General features: G+C 40.9%; 1 protein-coding gene across 3 annotated transcripts in view; it reads left to right on the top strand.

Annotated features, from left to right (window-relative positions):
• Positions 1 to 17133, top strand: part of RHOBTB1 (Rho related BTB domain containing 1) — a 54688-nt gene that overhangs the window by 13203 nt on the left and 24352 nt on the right. For 2 of the 3 annotated variants that reach the window (XM_055811709.1, XM_055811721.1), the window contains exons 3-4: positions 15898 to 16099; positions 16457 to 16560. In XM_055811709.1, coding sequence (XP_055667684.1) covers positions 15908 to 16099; positions 16457 to 16560 — 296 coding nt within the window. In that variant the 5' untranslated portion in view covers positions 15898 to 15907. Of the gene's footprint in view, positions 1 to 10444; positions 10564 to 15897; positions 16100 to 16456; positions 16561 to 17133 lie in introns of all 3 variants that reach the window. The other variant, XM_055811717.1, reaches the window with a different exon arrangement.

Genomic DNA, 17133 nt, shown 5'->3' with positions numbered 1-17133 from the left:
TTAAAAGAAAGCTAATTGTGAATGCATAAGCATTTGGCATAGGTACCTTACAGTTCTGAATGCAAACCCACTGATACAAAAATTGTATTGACAGGAAATGAATTTTATTTCAATGTGTATAGAATATGCATTTACATAGTTCTTTTGATACATATCTTTGTGTATTTTTAATGGATAAAATCTAATGAAGTATATATTAATCCATTACAGAACTAGTTAGAAATTATTTTGATCTGCCCACATAATTAAAGCCTCTAAGCCTAATTGTGGGGGAAAAGTAGACTTCAATGACAGGAGCTGGATAATTCTGATATTTTAATTCACATGCTGCCAGTTGGCTGAGGCTACACATCACATACAACGGGTGGATGGGTGGTGAAGTCCATAACTGAAGTACCACATGTCTCATTTTGGTTGCACATCATTCATTCATGTTCTTTTGTATTGTTGAAATGGTTTCATGGACTGTAGAGAGCACCTTCTGTCCCTGTGAGATTGCCATGTGCCTATACAGGATAATTTGACTGACTTTGGTTTACTTAATTCCTTGTGCATTTACATTTACTTCCGCTAAAAATCTTTTAATCCTAACATGCTCTTAAAGTCCCCTAATATGAAGGGCCCCTGCATTCCAGGATAAGGGAGAGAAGAACTCTAATTTGTTCTGTACTATTGTTTCAGTTTTGGACTTTCCCACGTGTCCTCTGCAATGTCAGATCTGTCCTGTCATCACACACTCAAGCCTGGTCCTGTAACTGTCCATGTTGACTGTTGTCAGTGTGTGTAACTTGTCTTAGGAAACTGCCTTCGTGCTTGGGTGTTACTACCTAAAGCAGAAGGGAAATAATCTCAGTTGTCCTGAATTAAAAGCTTGAGTGGGTCCTCAGAGGGAGCAAGGGGCCACAACACTAGATTTTTTTATTTTTTTTTTTTTTAAGCAGGCATCTGTGATAGACCCTACCTAGACCTCTAGTACCAAACCCCATGCTTCCATGGCCTTGAGTGTGTGTGGGTCTGGGATGTAGACTTTCTCAGAAGGCTGGTAAACAGTAACATAAAAGCTAAACCCCAGGCTTCCCATGCTTAGATTACCATTCTTCTGCAGATACAGCAAACTTAGATTATGATGGAGTGGTAAGAAGCATTGGCTAGTCCATTTCCTCCTCTTGCAGAAGTTTTGACAAAGAAGCTGAAGTAAGTACATATAGTTCCCTCTTCCTACAGCTCCTGTTATCCTTGACTGGTATTTTCCCAACCTGTCTACTCCTGAGCCTTTCTCTGGTGTCTCAGGAGTGCAGAGGATGGAAAGGCCTGAGGGCACTGAGCTTCAGCGTTTCTGAGCTGGTAGACAGTTCCCTAAGGAGTTCTGCTAACACTGCATGTTGGAGCAGCCTCTGAAGTTATACTAGCTCTCCAGATCCAGGAGCAGAAATGTTATTTGTAAATTCAGTTACGTTTTATGTACAACTGATGTTCTCTCCTGATGTTTTTTAATCATCTGAGAAATCTATTCTCAAAAACAAAAGGTTAAATTAGTCCTAGAGTAACAAATAAGATGTTGGAGCATATGGGAATGTACCTTTACATTTTCACTTCCAAATGTGTTTTGTGATTTAGCAAAACAGAAATAATTCTAAGTACAATTCTCCATGGGTGTGAATGCATTTTTAGATTTTTGTTATATTGCGTTTTATCCAGTTTTTCTCCAAGTTGTGTGACAGTGTTTAAAGCACATAATGGAGATGCAATGATGGGGCACTCTTGGCAGGCCATAATCATGTTTTGGAAAGCTGTTTAGACTTGGCAAAAGCAGACTGTAGTTAAATGCTAGCACGGTCCAATGCCATGTCCTTTAGGATTACTCGCAAAGATGGAACTCACTTCCTTCTCCCTTCCTCTAGCTGTTATACTTCCTGAAAACAAACAAATAAAAAAGAAAAATCCAATGTGGCTACCTGGAATAGTTAAGCATCTAATTGGGTAAAGCTTTACCACTCATAAATTTTTAATGCTTATGCAAAGTCAGTGGGAATACTTGTGGTTTATTACTATGCTTTCTTGTATCAGAGCCGAGAAACTGTCAGTTGCTCTACACCTTATTAGAGATCCATTCCAGACACTTCTCAAGGTATGTCACTCAAGTTTATGGTCAAAACTCAATTGTTTGTTGAAAAGTTTGGGAAAATGTAAATACAATGCAATAGGAATATGTGTCAGAGAACAGAGAGCTTCTGACTGCCCTGGGGTTTTATTTTATACTTTGCTGGAAAAGCTGCAGTCTGAATTTTGTAAGAAGTTATACATTTGTGGTGGGAAGGCACTAAATAGTAAAGGTTGCTGTAGACAGTCATTAAAATGGAAACTACATAGTAGCATGTAGCTGTTTCCACAGCTGCAGAGGCCTCCAGGCTCTGGGTACCCTTTGATGAAACAGAAAAAAAGAGAAACTTGAAACCTTTTCTTTATCCTCATCAAAAGCTAAGCCTTGTTTCTCTTTTTCCCATTTTAACCACCTGACTAATCTTTCTTGTTGCTAAATTTACTGTTGTGCACTAAAAATAACACTTCTCCCTTCTTCCAGCCCTATTCCTTTACTCCTGTAGAAAAGCTCTGTAACAAGCTTGCAAGCAGATCTAAAAGTCTTGGAGTTTTGGGTTTGTTTTGGTTTGTTTTTTTGTGTTTTGGTGTTGGGTTTTGTTTTGGTTTAGTTTTTATTGTAGTCCAATACTTCTTGAGTTTGTATCAGAGCATGTCTGGTTGCTTTATACCAGTTTTCTGCCACGTGATGCTAATTTACCTTTTCTGACAACAACATTCACTCAGTTTGCATCAGTGATAGTCTGGGTATGTTTAAATAGTGACATGGGGTTCCAGCTCTGTCATTTGTCTTCAGAAAGTGACCATTTAGACTGTAGAAAAAAGGTACCAATAAGGAATTAAGACCTGCCATACTGAAACAGTCCAATAAAAGGAATACCCTTTTTATCGCTCTGACACTTTTTTATCACCTTGCTTTGCTCAGCCCTCTGAACCAAGTGGGATGAACCTGGGCCCTATTGCTTTCCTAAAAGTCATATGTCCTAGAAACAGGTGAATACACAGGGATTGTTGTTCTGGCATAGAATGAAAATTTTTAGCCCTTTTTTTGTGGAAGAAACAGTAGTTCATGTAGAGCTTGAAACTTAAAAAATAGAAGGTAATTACACTATAAATTTTAAATCTGTTGACATCTTTTTTTACTTTTTGTTGCCTGCATTACCAATTTGATATTTCTTTGATTGCAAGCAGATGCTGAGAGGTCTTTTTTCAGTTTCTAATCCATTTGTCTTTACCATCCAAACTCTGTGCAGTTAGGAAAGTAACAATATTTGCAGTGATGCACGTTGTTCTTCTGCACCCAGTTGGCCTCCTGTGATACGAAGTCACAATCTGTAATTTGCTCTGACATAGATGTACTCAATTGAAAATTGTTTCAGTCTGACCTGGTTAATGTAAATTTGGCTTCTGGGTATTTCAAAAATGTAAGTAATTGACTATAACCAAATGCAGTTGGATGCTGTTAACCTGTTACTGGAAGTGGTGTTTTTGGAACAACTTTATAACATGCTTTCCAAAAAATGACTGTAGTATTGCTGCAAGACTGTGCAATATGTGAGTCCGGGTAGCTGTAAGAGAATATTTTCTTTCCAACAGTCACAATGATGTCAAAAATGTTCCCGAGCTGCAGCAGTTGTGCCTGTGCCCCTCAATGGTGATTTACATTTTTGTTGGTGGCAAGTGGGGTACTGAAGAGCTGGAGAGCAGTGTTTTAGCAGGGAACCTGGGCTGAGCTGTGAGTGCTGCCTCCAGCTGTCTTCGCTAGCTAGAAAACTCCAAGCCTAGATTGTCAGCTTAAGAGAAGGAGGGTTGTGGTTTAATTGTGCGCGTCTGTTTTACACGAAGGGTTCAAATATTAGTGAAAACGGAGAGAAGTCACTTCAGAGCATAACAGCAGCACCTGCACTAAGAAATTGCGCACCCAACGCAGGGGGTTATCCAGGGATGCCGTCGGGACCTTTGCACTGTTTATGGGTGTGCAGTATGTATGGAGTGTGCCTCTACAGGTGCGTTTATTGTTGGCCAGTGTCGTGCCGGGCCCTCTCCCCTGCGAGGCGGGGGCAGAGAGCCGTGCCGCGCACCGCGCAGCCGGCCCCGCTTGCGCGCTGTGTGCGCAGCGGGCCAGCGCCGCCGGACGGGCCGGGATGGGACGGGACAGGACGGGACGGGACGGGATGGGCCGAGGCGGCGGGCGCGGCGCCAGCCGCCGCCCCTTTACGCGCGGCCCCGGTTTCATGAATGAAATCCAATCCCCGCGCTAAAAATAGCACGCGGGGCTGCCGACGTCACAGCGCGCGGCTCCTGCCGGCGGTGCCCTGCCCGGCCGCCCGAGTCAGCGCCGTGGGCCGGGCCGGGCGGGCAGAGCGCCGGCGGCATGCTGCCCGCCTGCCGAGCCGGGCCGGCTGCTGGCGCTGCCCCGCCGCCGTAAGGAGCAGTGGGAAAGGGGCGCGGCGGCGGCTGTCACCCCCTTCCCGCCCCGCCGGGGCCGGGGGGCCAGCCCCGCTGCGAGCACGCCGGCTGCCGGGCGTCCCGCCCTCCCGGGTAGGTCCCGCGTCGCCCGGGCGCGATCGTCCTCCCACCCTCCGGCGCAGCCTCCGCGGCTGCGTGTGCAGGGCCGGGTCGGGCTGGCAGCCAGCGGCTCCCCAGGGCGCCGGTGGCAGCGCCCGGCACGTCCCGTCTGCCCGTCGGGGCGCGCCCGGCTGGTCGGGGGAGAGGAGACGGGCTCCCCGGGCCGGGACAGGCAGAGCCCTCGCTGAGGTGGAGCTGCCCGGCTTCCTCTGGCAGCGAGGCCACACGGTGCAAGGCACAAATAGCGGGTACGGTGTGTGTGGGAACCAGAAACCTCCTGGCGCTTGGTGCTTCAGTGTCCTTTACGAAAAACCTGAAGGATTTCTCTTTCTCCCTGTTTCTCCCGCAGCTTTTCCGCGCGCTGTGGCCGTGGAGTCTGTTGTGGGTTGCTGTGACAACAGCAGGAGGCGGCTGGGGGGTCTTCCAGCGCACAGATTGTCAGGTGTTTGTGTCGGGACCTGTTTGGGGGCCCTAGAAAGGGGCTGTAGAGACAGGCGTTAGTGGACTTTTAATTTCTGCAGTTAGCCTTCAGTGGGTGTTGTAGCAACCAACGTCGAGAGGAAAGAGAAATCAGTCACCGGACGGACTGAGGCAGACCAGCCCAAGAGCTCCCAGCTGCCTTCTCTTGGTCAAGGCGCTGCTCAGGCTTCTCAAGGCAGCAATATACTTGTTTAATAAATGATAATAATAAAAGAAAGCCCTTGAAACTCTGCATATGGTCACAGCGAGAGCAAGGAAATGATGCCAGAATATTCTCAATGACTTTGTTCATCCTCAGTTTGTGTACTATTTCAGGACACACCGCTGATTCAAAGCCAAATGTTCAGCTTGATCTGTAATAGAAGCTGAGGTGGAAATTTGTGCAGTGTGCTTGAGGCGAGTTCTTAAGCTGCTGGTCTTTCTAGGCAAAAATAAAACACGTGGGGAGAAAAACACCATTGTTAGGACTATGTTTAAAGAGTTGCCATGTGAGTGCTCAGTGTCAGTAGCAATTGAACAGCACATATCTCTGTACAGGCTGTATTTGCATTTCAGGACAAGGAGTCACAGTACGTGGAAACAGAACAGACTGATTTATTTTCAATAGTTTTCTAAGATCCTCTCCCATTAGGTTATGCTTTTCTTTTATATACATATTGGATTTGTATGCCTGATTCTGTGTCTAAGGTATACAATGTATCTATATGCTATTAACAGGGGGAAATAACTTGGTAAGTTTGATATTTGTGCTGGAGTTCTTTGTTAAAGTGACATAATACTTAAGGAGCATAAGATCTGGGGCAGGCTCAGAGGTGTAGAAGTATTTTTATCCAAGAAGAAATAAACAACAATTCTTAGCTCTGGGGAGCTTTCTAAAATTCCCGCCCTTTTAAAACTCCAAGCTTCACAAATCCTGTAGAGCATTAGGCTGAGATGAAGCCCTGATCACTTGACTAGTAAATCCTGATGTTTGATTCTTTGCTAATACATTTTATTGACTGGAAAAATGCATAAGTTCTGCATCCAGATGTTGCCCTGTGCTGAAGGAGATGAAAGGACAGAGAAGCCTTGAAGTAGGAAAGGAGCAACAGGTGTTTAACTTGCTTCTCCCTTACTCCCATGTGTCGTGCTAGAAGAGTACACAAACGTAGAATGAAGTATGTGCTTGGGAGGGAGGGAAAGGAAAGGCTGAGAAGCCCTTGCTGCGTACAGCAGATTTGCAGGGCAGCTCATAGCAAGACTAGGCAGACTGGTGTGAATGCCCCCTTGGATCACTGATTGATTTTCCATAAAAGCACAAAATCTTGTGCTGACGGAGTGAATGGTGGCACAGTGTGTGAGCTGGAATTGGTGCGGCCTGCAGTATGTGTGGTGATAGTTAGGCCCTTTGTTACTGAAGGTAGGTTTGTGCAATAAAAATATGGATTCCCTTTGGTTCCCATCCTACACCATTCTGCTTTTCTGTTCCTTCCTTTCTGTCTGACATGAGAGACACAAGATGGCATTTCTTTCTCCTTTTTAATTTTTTTTCTTTGCAAATGAGTCTCTTTGTGGCACTAGACATTACAAGTAAACTCCACATCTAATTGCCTTCTACACAATTCAGTTAATGTTGCTGAATTTGCATTTGAGACATAAATGCAGAACTTGACCCAAGATCTGAAAGTAGCATTTATCTGAGGTCTGCCACCCTGAAGTATTTACTATTCCAGTCAGTGTTTAGGTCTTTGGGGTTTTTTTACCTGCTGTCATTATGAGGTCTCACTCTCCTTGTAATGATCCACATGCGGGAGTGAATAAAATCACATATAGTATCTTTCTAACATTGCTGATTAACAAAGAGGAAAATGCATGAGAAATGTCACATAAAGTTCAAGAAACAAGAGCCTGATTCTGTCTTTTGGAAGGAAAACAAGAACAGAAAGTGAATTCAACAGCTCTCTGTGCTAGAAGGTCACTAGTGTCTTTGGAATATTTTTCTTTGTAGCTCTAGTAAAACTTGATAAATATTTTCCCCACAGAAATCAGCAAAATTTGGGACAATGCCTCATTTGGTGGTTATTGTTTGGTTTTTTCCTTCTGTACTGTTGGGAGCACTGCTCAGAATAATGTCCTTACAAAACAGAGCATACAATGTCAACACCTATCTTTATAAATGTGTAAAATCAGTAACAACCTATGCCAGTTCAGTAGTTCAATGCTGTACAAACTTCTGATGCTTTTAATTACATAAGAGTCAAATCAGGGATTTCATGGAGTTTATTACCATGAAATCCAGTAGTGTTGAATCAGGCTTTTCCAGTGATCCTTCCCCCTTTAATCTCAAATTTTATGTGTTTTCCCAAATACTCTTGAGCATTGCAGTCACTAAGGATTCAGCTGCAACTTTGCCCCAGTTATCCTGTTCCAAATAACAAACCAGGAGCCAGAGCATCTGATGATGTGTCCACATTAGTGGGTCATGTGATGCAGTAGCAGGGGACCTGGGGATGAAAAAGTTGGTGCTGTGGACCCAGTGTCTACACTGCACATGTTTCGGGGGCAAAGGGTGTTCAGATTACCTTTAAATCTGGTCCTATGGACTGAATGTTTGCTCATTACTGGTGGGTGGCACATCTTTTCGCTTCAGATTTGTCTGAAAGGAGTTCAGTTTGTGCACTCTGTGGCTGCACCTGATGTGAACCAAAGCATGAGCTATTTGCTTCAAAAATGTGTTCTTGATCTGAACTAAAATACCAGTAGAGGTACACCATTAATCTGCCTCTGCAGTGTAATCTTTTGTTGCAGAAGGAGGTCTAATCTAAGGACTCAATGCACAATGGCATTTTATGGGTGGCTGCTTTATAAAAAGTACCAGCTGTTTGGTGATGGTTATCACCATCAACGGGTATTTACTGTTCTTCAGCTACTTGGTTCTCAGCCACTTTTATTAATGTCAGCCACAGTTAATTTCAGTTTGTGATGATATGAGAGATTATGATCCACAGCAATGCCAGATCTTGGTCACTGCCCAGTCCCCTGCGCCTGCTGTGGTCATCTCTGGTAAATGGAAAGAACAGCCAGTTGTATCTGGTAATCCTAACAAAATGCATCTGCAAAGGCCAAATGTGAGCTTTAAATCAGTCATGTACCAGCAGTGGGTTATTTCCCTCTTTCTTGAGGTGGGTCCAGTGTGGTCAGCCTTCCTCACATTTCTCTGCACAGCAGGAAAGAAACAGAAGGAGGCGCAAGGGACTGCCCTGTGTTGTGGCTGGTTCTTGAGGTAGACTGAAAATTTGGTGAAGGGAGGGTTGGCAGTGTTGCAGGCTCTCTCCCTGTATAGAAAACATCACAGATTCTCACCCACAAGATCTGAAGCAGTTAGATGTCCTTCACCTGCTGTATAGATCAATTTCTAGAGAGGTGATCTCATAACAAAGGATATTGCAAGGCATGCCACAAAAAAAAAAATCAAAATAATATGTGAGCTGCTCAACATAATTAGTAATTAGCTTGTTGATTTCTGCCAATCAGGTCTTCCAGAACTTGTCAGAAAATTGACATTGTTCATGTCTAATGCTGAGCTTTGCATTTGGATCTCTATGTGGTCTGACAGACTGTGTATAACGCAAAGACAGGTCCTTGTGGACTGCACATTTTCAGGAGGCTCAGAAGAATCAGCTCAAGCTCAGCTATTGAGCTTCAGGGCAGCCTGTTTTATACAGTAATGTGGGAAGAATTTGTGTTTTACTAGTATCTCTGACTTTTGGTCATTTAAGAAAGTGCTCATTCTTAGTGATCAAAAGATGTGTCATCGCAGAGGTAGGTTGGACTTGATGAAGGGTCCTAATTAGTCTTTAGAAACAAACAAATCTGGAGTCAAGCAGGGTGAGAAAGAGCAGGCTGACAGCCTTCTGATACTACAAGCCATGAATTATTGTTATTCTGTCTCTACAGTTTCTAAAAAGGTTGTAGTAATGATTTGACTGAGAAGTTTTCTAGGTAAACAGAGAGATGTCTGTTCTGTCTTCAACATTACATCTTCCTTAGAGGCAGCTCCTTTCATTTCTGTGTGTGGCCATGGTCAATTTTTTGCTGCCTTTTAAGCTTTAGGGATAGAGTAAGGATTATGGCAGCTGAATGGAGGCTTCCGAGAACTTCTTTCTTCCAGCAGGGAATACAAAGTAAGGGGCAGGAACCAGGATTAGATCCCATGCTTGTTGGCCAAAAACTGTAATGAAACAAGCTGGTTCAGGTTAAACCAAGTGGAGTCTGTCTTGATGACATCCTCAGTACTTGTGTTCTCCACCTGTATGAAATTTTAGCAGCGTTCTGTGGGATTTATTTTTTGTTGATACTGGCTCTAAGCTGGAACACCACAACTATCCCAAAACAACTGAAAAAGGGTAGAAACAGGTTCTGCCCTAGTGGAAGATAAAGGCATTCCTGCTGACCTGCGCTTTCCTTTTGTGGACAGCAGCAGTCAGGTTTCTCTCATTTATCAACTCCTGTAGTGGAGCAACATTTAAGTCAGCTACCCTTCTCTTTCTATCCATGGTAGATCCAAGAGTCTAATGTTTGATATCAGGTTATTTTTAGAACATAAGGGCTTTTTTCAATTCCCAGTTGTTGGCTGTATCTGTTGTCTTCTGTTGATGGGCTAGGTAGGGCAAGTAGTTGATAAATTACAGGGTTAATCTTTAATTTCTTCCTCCCATGTCAGTTCCTTCAGTCTTTCCATGTAAACTGCCAGTACTTCACATAATGGCAACAAGGCAATGCCTCTTCATCCTGGATGAGAATCCAGCCTGATATGCATCATGCCCATCTTTGTACCCCGGTGACCTAGTGAGTCTTATTACCCTTTGTCACAGTCTGGTTCTTTGATGCTGGCAAGGAACAGTTTTTCTTTTTAAAGCAATCTCCCCATTGTCCCTTCTGTAATTTAATAAAATATTAGTATTCATTTATACCTTGTAAAAAATGTTTTGTGATGGTCTTTCAAGCAGCTGGTATAGTTTATCTGTTACTTGATACCATGTTGTGATTTATTTCACCAATATACTTGGTGGGGCCCTAAATTAATTGATTAAATTGAGCCAATCACTAAATAGCCTTTTGGCCCTTAACCTTTCCCCAAATCAGAGCTACCTGTGAATTCTGTGCTCTTGCACAAATGAACAGTAAGTCCCCCTGCTTTTTCCCCTGACATGTATGTGTTAATCCATTAAGATTCTGAAGCAACACATGGCAGGTTATATATTGAGAATGAACATTTCACACGCTTGTTCTGGCTCATGTGCTCTTTGGTCCTTGCCAGCATGCTGGTGCCTTGGGATTCTGCAGTGTGAGATAGTGACTTCAGTGCCTGAAGAATTTTGCATCTCCTTTTCCAGTTACCATGGTTGCAAGCAGTAATTTTGCAACTTGGGGATAGAGGTAAGAGCATTGTGTAGTCTTGTAAAATTTTTTATACTCCTTTTGATATGGTATTGTGTAATGGCCCTCTGAAGGAGTGACTCCAAAACTATACTCAAAAATACATCTCCAGCATAGATTGAAAAGTAGAGTACCTACAAATGCTCTTTCATATAGTTTCAAAAGAGTGTGTTTTTCAGGGGTAAATGTTGATAGTCTTACTACCTTACTGGTAGCCTGAGTTTTTCAAATAATTCCCACTCACACCATTCGTATTAAGCGGTGGTGGGTTTTGGTGTGTCTTTTCATTAGATTCCTTTAATACAATTGTGATGCAATTGTGGTTGGCCGGTGTTTTTTTGGAGGAACTTCCTGGTTTGCATGTTTGGTCAGATTACCTGAGAGAGGTTGGATTTTTTTTTTTTTTTCCCCATGGAATAACTTGCAGTCAAGGTTCTTACATCTTATCACTCTGAACCTTCAGCTGAAGAGTTTGCTCTTAACACAAGAACTAAGTAGCATGCTTGTTTTCATGCTAAGAGCTGCTATCTCCGTCTTACTGATGTGTTTAAGTACTGAGCTAAGAAGTAAACGCCTACAGGATCATTCCATAATCAGTGATTAATGTAGACGCTCTTAGTGATTTGCTTGTGGTGTTTTGTTGAAAAGGGTTAATAATTAGGTACTGCTCTTTGAAAAAAAACTCAGTTATATTTTCTATATGTTAAATGATGATTTTAAATATCTGAACATTTTCTGAAATTTCTGAAAGAAAAAATACCTGAAAATGAGCAGTTAGCTGCATAGGCTGTGAGATCCATGGGGGTGGATTCTTGAATCCTGCACAGGGATCCACTTTCTTTCCAGCAGAGAAAAATGCAATTATAGCTTTAAATATCTTAAACTGCATTCTTAAAACATGACGAGTTCATGGTTAGGATCTGGTTATCTTTTGTGTGTGAGTACACCTACATTAATACATAGAGTGAGAGATTGTGTGTGTCTATTGTGTTTAATCTGTGTACCGGTGGACTAGATAATCAAGTGATATGCTTCATCTACAGATCTTTTGAAAAAATTTCTTTAGAAAGGCAGTGTTTCATTACAGAGGCTGACTAGCCAGAAGGATCTGCATGCTGTAGCAACCACAACTGTTTTTTAGTGATAATAATAACAACTCATTCAGCAATGAGGGAAAGCTAAACAAAAGCCAAGCACCCTACAACAATCTGAGGTGAAACAGCAGAGAAAGAAATCAGTGACCGTAATCATCTGCAAGCCATGGTTCAGAACAGTAACCTTATGCTTTTCTGAAAATAAATCAGCTTTATTTGGAATAGTTCTTTTCTGCTAGTCAAGTGAATTAGTTAAATTACTTTATCTTAGATCTTGAGTCTACTCACATCACCTGATTTTTGGCTGCCTCTGGCTCCTCTTCATCTGCAAACAATCACAGGTCACAAGGTAAAAATAGAAACATCCTAAGAGATTTTTGAGATCCTGTGTTATTCTTGCAGGTGGCTTTTTTTCATTTCCATCCGTCTGCTCACCTTTCTTTAGAACTGGATTAAGCAGCTGAATCTTTCACAGCTTTCTTTTGGGAACAGCCATATTCGATCAGATCGTTCCCCCAGTAGGTTTCTCGATGCTCATCATTTAATGGCCTTTCTGTCTTTCTCTGGCTTTTTTTGAGTGTCCTCTCTGAGACTGGTCCTACTTTCAGTAACTTTCCTTTTTACACTAGTCTGTTTTGTTGGTAAACTAAACTGTTGTAGGTTGGTTTTAGCAAGTTTTTCATTGCCCTTGGAATTCTACGCTGTGTTTTTTGAATTAAGTTTTTATATACACTGGTTTGGTCTTGTCTAAGCAGTTTTGTTTCAGTTGCAGTTGGTCTTCCCAGATGTCACTAGGCTTGCAGAGCTCAAATCTAGATTATTATGTTTTTCAATTTATGTTTTGTAAATACATGTTTAGCATTTTTAATCAGTGTCATTGTACAAAAGGTTTAGCACAAGCTTAACCTAGAGGCTACCTTAAAAAAACTAACTGTAGCTGTATTTTTTAGAACTTGTACATATTTCAGAAGGCTTCTGGCTACATTTGTAAGCATTTAATCCACATGTTTTGCTAATTTTTATACTGTAATTTATTGTTAGCATCTTTTTTTATTTGGGGTGTCCAAATATATGTCCAGGATTCCATCTGCAAGCCTCTTCAGGAGCTATTTCTGTTTTAATCCCTTTCTGAAAACTAGTGAACATTAAAATGATCTGCATTTTTAATACATAGATACTCTCTATATACTGGAGTGCATTTAAGAACTTTCTGTAACATAACCACAAAGCTCTAGTTTTGTTTTTATTCCCAGTTTTATTTTAATCTCTGTCCTGTGCAGTATTGAGTCACACTAGAAGTATCTTCATTAGACTGCCATTGATCTGCATCAGGGCATTTGGGTATGCTGTGTCTGAGTTCTGTGATAACTTTGCCTTAATTTAGTAAGTATATTGAAAATTTAAAAAAATAGTAATTTCAAAATTTTATTTTCATGTGTTCCTCTTCTAGGATTCTCAATAATCGCATTGATTTCTCCTGTTAGTTTTATTTAGATTTTCCTATTAATTTTAAACTAGCTTTCTTATCCTCTCGGAAATTGGAAAACAAAAAAATCTGGAAAAGCTTCCAGACTCTGTACTTAATACGTGTTTTGTGACTGACTGAAGTGCATTCTTGCAGGACTACCATTTAAGAACTTTTGAAGAATTTTTACATCAGATTGTTACATAAAACCTCAGCTAATCTGTGTAACAGCATTTTAATGGAATATTGGGTTGTAAGAAAAATTGGTTTGGCATCTCTCTGCTTGGTAGTTTAAAATCGACCAGACACACTGGCTAGCCACACTCCTTCATTTTGTTTTCCAGCCTTGTAAACATTTCCACATTCCATCTGTGATGTCTAGTCCATGCATGAATAAAATATGAAGTAATTTAATACCACGTATTATGTCAGGGAGTTGCTGTTTATTCTCAGACTTGAAATGAAACTTTTTTTAGATCACATACTGAAACCTCTTGAGGTCTTGCTACTCATTCAGAGTTCTGCCTTTAGGCCATGGTGTACAAATATGTCTCATTGTAATGTGGAAAAAAACACATTCGTTTTGTACTTTTATTTATATTGTGACTATATTCTGGGAAAGGATGTGGAGGAGAAGAGAGGACGTAGCTTTCATTTCTCTTCCTGCATTTAGACTCATGGAGATGGTACAGGGCTCATGGGCCATCCCAGGAATCAGCCTTGTGGGAGCTTGCGTCCAACAGGTAGCTGTGATTGGATTGCAGACAGATAACTGGAAGTCTCTGTAGCCGTTTACCTCAAGACTAGCAACCTTTCAGGATGCAGGTTGCAACTCAGATAAAGGGATAAAGGCAGTATCTTAATAGCTTTGTTTCCTTATCAGCTAAAACCTCTGTGCCAACACAGCAGGTTGGTGTCACAAGGCCATTAAGGTTTACAAGCAGTAGATATTGTGCATGTATGTTTGAAGCCATGTTATTTGCTCTACGTCTGGCAGAATGCAAAGCTCTAGTTGTGCAACCACGTACTTGTGCCAGGATGAAGAGTTCCTGGGCCTGTGGTTCAGTCTAGTGTTGGACAACTCTAAAATGTACTCTTGCATGCTAGACTGTGCTGTAGCATTTCTAGAAGCATTCAATGTCTGTGAAAACATTGATATAGTGTGTCAGTAGTCAGTAGTGACATTGTGTGTCACACAGTATAGTGTGACACAGTAGCGGCATAAACTTAACCTTGCACCTTACTGTCTATGTGGTCCCTAACTCCTCCCGTCCACACATAAATAAAAATCATAGCAGTACCTTAACCGTTATAGCTATTAGCATGCAGTCCATGCTCAAAATTTTATCTAAATGGGTAACTTTTAATACTAACACTGATTTTTGTTTCTTGCCTTACATCGCTTTAAAGAAAGAATGCAGTTAAAATGAGTATTTGGCTAAAATAGAGTGATTACTAAGCATGTTTTTTCTTAAATCAGAACATAGGCCTCTGACAGTGAAAAATGGACACCAAAACAGCTTGTATCTATTATCTTAATTAGCCTGACAGTTAATATGTATTCTGTATTTATGTGCGAATGAGATGTGAATATTAAAAAAGGTATTAAACCAAATAATTTGGTTTCTTTATCTGTAGTGCTTTCTCCTCAGGAAAAAGGACACCATCACTCCAGATGATGACCTGTGTTTTGTCAATTACATTGCGAAGTGTCCTTGCTGAAGTAATTATTAGGCAAGCCTTCCTGAACTTGTTTGTGCCTTGTGTTTTCCCTTTTCTCCCTCTTTGATTACAGTTTTCTGGCAAACACCAGATTGCTCAGCAGACCACTAGACATTAGAAAACCAAAATCAAATTATGATCCCACATTCCTCTTTATGAAAATACCACATTCCTTTATATGAAAATTACAGACTAGTAAACATGCAGGAGTTGTTTTTAGTTTTCCAAATATCTGTTTTTCCAGCCTACTTTTGTATCCAGACATTTTTTCAAGACGTTGCCATAGAAGATTTAAGTAAATATTTTTCAATAATAACTTTCCAAGAGGATAGTATCTTCAAAAATCTCCTTCTCTTCACTTTCCATTGTCATGTGGGAAATAATTTGTAGGTATAGATAAGTATATTTACAAGCTCCTACTGGGCTGTTTTGTTTCATTTTAGTCCATGATCTGTAGAAATTACTCCTTGGAAAATTAAGAGTGTGTGATACGTGCAGGATATAATGGGAGTTGTGGTTTGTAGAGAACAGAATCTCTGGAGTCATCTTACAAGTCAGTTTTATTGTGTGCATATAACTAAAACCATCTGTGTGACTTGCTGTTAGCAATATTTTTTGGACAGCCCTAAATCAAATCCTGAATGGGCAAGATTACAGAAGGCAGGTTTATACTGGTATCCTTCAGGTTACATGCACTGATGTCCAGTCTTTTTTCCTCCTTGGCATAAAAAGTATTAGCAAGAGGTAAGTTTGTGCTAGTTGTCCTTGTTTCACCAAGATCTAACTTCAGCAAACAGGCTTGTGTTTACAGAAACCAAAGTGAAAATAGCATGTGAACAGCATAAAAGGACTGCGGTCAAAATAGTTGTGTATTTACATAACTGTGTAGTATTTAAAGGGACGGCTAGCTTGCTTTGGTACAGTTTACTACAAGCTATTCCTTAAGTTAGTTCTCTTCAGACATCTCTGAAGAAGTGGAAGTAGAAGGCTCTGATTTTAAATAGCATTGGTTTTGCACAGCAATAGAAAACAAGTTTAACTGTCTTGTTACAGTTTTTGATAAATGGACACTGACATGGACTACGAAAGACCCAACGTTGAAACTATCAAGTGTGTCGTGGTTGGAGATAATGCTGTGGGAAAGACTCGTCTAATTTGTGCAAGAGCATGCAATGCAACCTTGACTCAGTATCAGCTGCTGGCAACTCACGTACCAACTGTCTGGGCCATTGATCAGTACCGTGTCTGCCAAGAGGTAAGGACTGCGGGTGTACAAAATACGGAGCACATGCTGTGAGCTTGTACTATTATTTATTGACAAGTCTTTCTTTGTCAGGGTGCAGCAATGAGCTCACAAGTATTTTAAGTGTGGTCTCTACTGCAGCCATGTTCTGATATGCCTCTCCCCGAGTCTCTTATTCCAAAGTAATTTTTTTATCAAACCTATTTTTAGCAAGATACATATTCTGCCTGTTTTATGAAATACAGCATTTGCTGAAAACTATATGTGGTAGGCTATTGTTCTAGAATGCTTTGGACCTTCTTACAGAACAAATTAGAAATGTACTTGTTTAGTGGAGGGAAAGAGAATGTTATGTGTGTTCTGTTCTAGGTCCTTGAACGCTCAAGAGATGTTGTGGATGAAGTGAGTGTTTCTCTCAGGCTATGGGATACATTTGGGGACCACCACAAAGACAGGCGTTTTGCTTACGGAAGGTAAATTGATCCAAGCAACATTTTAAGTAATATTTCTATTTTATTTCTATTTTATTTCTATTCTAAAATTTTCAGACAGAAAAAAATTGCAAATCTTAATATTGAAAAGCAAATACTTAAAAACAATCAAGGGTATTCATATTCCTGCCTGCTGCAAAGAGGATTATCTACTGCAAGGATTAAAAAGATATAAATATTTAAAAAGCAGCATAGTTTTACTACGCTACATTTCCTTGAACAGCCTGCTAAGCTCTGTCAACAACTGCTGTCCTATTTCAAATGTTAAAGAACATTCCCCGAAATAAGATTGTAGTTTTACAAAATTGAACATCAGCACTCCCTGCCTGTATAAGCAGCATATGATATAATTGCCTAACAGGCAACTAACAAGGAGAGATGTTGGGAAATATCATTCTTACTCAATGAAATATTTATTTTATGATAAGCCTGTGATGTTGAATGGGCAGCTAAACCCTTAAGAGCAGAGCCATTTTCATGAAGGGTGAGGCTCTTCTGTATTTTCTTAAAGCTGAGGAAAGGAAAGGGTTTTCTCCTATAAGTATCAAGAGTCTG

This window comes from Falco peregrinus, chromosome 1, assembly GCF_023634155.1.
Source record: "Falco peregrinus isolate bFalPer1 chromosome 1, bFalPer1.pri, whole genome shotgun sequence".
Taxonomy (NCBI): domain Eukaryota; kingdom Metazoa; phylum Chordata; class Aves; order Falconiformes; family Falconidae; genus Falco; species Falco peregrinus.
This window is presented reverse-complemented; position numbering and strand designations above follow the sequence as displayed.